The 2878-nt window shown below is 37.7% G+C and overlaps 1 protein-coding gene across 1 annotated transcript in view; it reads left to right on the forward strand.

The window, feature by feature from the left end:
• The window catches only part of TRIP11 (thyroid hormone receptor interactor 11), a 63593-nt gene that overhangs the window by 39570 nt on the left and 21145 nt on the right, over positions 1-2878 (forward strand). The window contains 2 exon segments of the mRNA XM_004681620.2: positions 738-901; positions 2243-2346. Of these exon segments, the coding sequence (XP_004681677.1) occupies positions 738-901; positions 2243-2346 (268 nt within the window).

Here is a 2878-nt window from a genome sequence, read left to right on the forward strand (position 1 = left end):
GAGGCTTCACCAGAGACAGAGTGGGGAGCAGAACAGGCAGATCGACGAAGTACACTGCTGAGGGGAGCAGCGGGCGGGTCAGGAGAGGTCTGTCGTGCCATGTGGTCACCTCCGGGGCAGGCGGGAATCGAACTCATGTGGAAGTGGCTTTAGTTTATCAGTGCCGTGCTTTAACCCGCTGCGCCACCAGGGAGGGCCCTACAACTTAAATTTTTATGATAATTTGAATCTTAGACTTTAGCTTGGAAACGTGAAAGCTGATTGTTATTTGTACATTTTCCTTATGCTAATATTTCTTACTTAGCCAGTTCTTAGTATTTAAAATAACTATCACTTGTTGAAAGTCATTTTCATAGGGAAGATGATTGAATTAAACAGAAAGGACAGAGATCAGAGCAACTCTTTTAAGTTTCTCTAAAATCTAACCTGGATTTAATGTAATAAAATGTAGAAAAGGTAAAATTCATAGAGACGGAAGATAGAATGGTAGTTACTGGGAGAAGTTGTTTGATGGGTGGAGTTTTAGGTTGGGAAGATGCAGAGAGTTCAGGATATGGCCGCCACGATGGTCATCCATGTGTTACTGTGCTTAGCATCACGGCATTGGACACTTAGGAATGGTTAAAATTGTCAATGTTACATATATTTTGCCACCAAAAAAAAGTAGGAAAGATGTTTCTTCTTGTTAAGGTATCTAAATAGATGGAAAGTTTGACTTCTATTTTTTTCGTCTGAAGCCATCAAGCCAACTTGCAGGTAGAATCATTGCAGGAACAACTGGATGTAATCTCCAAGCAAAGGGACGACACTGCACTGCAGCTCTCTGTCTCTCAGGAACAGGTAAAGCAGTACGCATTGTCACTCTCCAACCTGCAGATGGTGCTGGAGCACTTCCAGCAAGGTAAGTTGTGTGGTCATTGGTGAAGGAAAAAATACTGTCAGTTTGGGGAATTTTGGCTATGTAAGTGCTATTTTAACATCAAGCATGGGGAAATCTGTGAAAGGTTACTTGTGGGGATAAAGATAAGTGAACATCAGCAAGTTCATTTAGACTCCTTGTAATTAAAACTAGATAGCAAAAATACAGCGATCAAATTTTTTGTTTTTTAACTTCAGTGAATCTAATGCCACATGTCAAATATATTTCAATTAACAGTGTTTTAATACCAAAAAGGGGAGAGTTGGGGAAGTGTCAGGGTAATATAGAATAGATGATTACATGATACAGAGGCCCCCCACTGTAAAGAGAAAACATGTAGAAAAGATGCTTAGGTTTCCAGATTATGGCTTGAGATTGAGCCCATTTAACATCAGTAATTACTGCCTTTGAAATGATGACCTTGTTCTTAGCTACTCATTTATACTTTGAGGTAGCTATACCTTTTAGTTCAGGTGAAAAATGCTTTTTTGGAGGGCCCTCCCTGGTTGCGCAGCACTAAGAAGCTAAAGCCACTAAGAAGCTAAAGCCACTTCAGCATGAGCTCGATCCCTGCCCTGGAGCTGACCCACATGGTGTGGCAGACCTCTCCTGACCCGCCCACTGCTCCCCTCAGCAGTGTACGTAATCAGTCGGCCTGTTCTGCTCCTGCTGTCTCTGGTGAAGCCTCTCACCACCCCTGCACCTCTGGCCTGTACCCTAGTTCTGTATACATAAATAATAAATCTTTAAAAAAAATACTTTTTTGGAAACAGTAAAACTAACCAATGTGGTCTCATCTTGAGAACCAATATGCTACCTCCCAGCCTCAAATTTACCCCTTTTAGGTCATCCACAAATCCATTTGTTTGTTCATGTATTCAGTAATTGTTGTCTGTGAATTAACCACTATTGATGATGGTGACTAGGTGCTGTGATGCCTGAAATAACTGGGATTTTAATTTTGTGGTGAAACAAAACTTGTATAGATGTGGATGTCAGCATGATACACACAGTGTGTTTTATAGTATAATAATTATTAGAGTGAATATGTATATAAGATAGTATGGCACTGAAGCCACAAAGAAAGCTTTGTCAAGGGGAGCTGTGTAGATTCTGAGGGAAGAGAATAGTTTGCAAGATGAGACAGAATTAAGCTGAGGATACTGATCTCATTAATTCCAGTTAACGTCACAAAGGTTTACATTATTTCCTTGAGGCATTTGTTTTGTTGAATTATTAAAAATTCAAATGGTTTAAAATTCTGATTCTGTCACAATTGCAAAACATTAATGCAATTCTTTTTTTTCTTTTTTTTCTTTTTAGAGGAAAAAGCTATGTATTCTGCTGAAATTGAAAAGCACAAACAACTTACAACTGAATGGAAGAAAAAGGCAGAAAATCTAGAAGGAAAATTGGTATCATTACAGGTTGGTTGAAATAATTTTCTCTTGTAAGTTTTATTATTCATCAAAAAATACTTGGTAGAGTTAGCACCCTAGAAATAATCTCCTAACAATGTGTTGAGTAAATAATGAGGCTACTCTGCCATACTCCGGAACATAACAGTGAACAGCATGCTGGGATTTCCCCATGTGACTTAATGGACACAGCAAGTGTGACATGGTAGGACACTGTCATTTTCTGCAGAGAGGGATACTTTAGAGCTCTTTGGGGGAAGAAATTAACCTACAGTTTTAATTTTGTGATTTTTCAACCAAATATATTGGGTACTATATTTTACATAGATTAAAATAATACATCTTTTTCTTTTCCAGCAAAATCCTTTAAAGGCTGTATTTAAATTTCCATAAATAATTTCATGTAAGATGTAAATACATCTTTTATATATCACATTTGAATTAGAAATGCATCTTATATTTCTAATTTATATGAGTATATGGTATAAATAAAATGAACTCCTTTGAAGAGACACCAGAGTGATTTGCCTTTTTTTTTTTT

This window comes from Condylura cristata, unplaced genomic scaffold (assembly GCF_000260355.1).
Source record: "Condylura cristata isolate star-nosed mole 26May11 unplaced genomic scaffold, ConCri1.0 scaffold00013, whole genome shotgun sequence".
Taxonomy (NCBI): domain Eukaryota; kingdom Metazoa; phylum Chordata; class Mammalia; order Eulipotyphla; family Talpidae; genus Condylura; species Condylura cristata.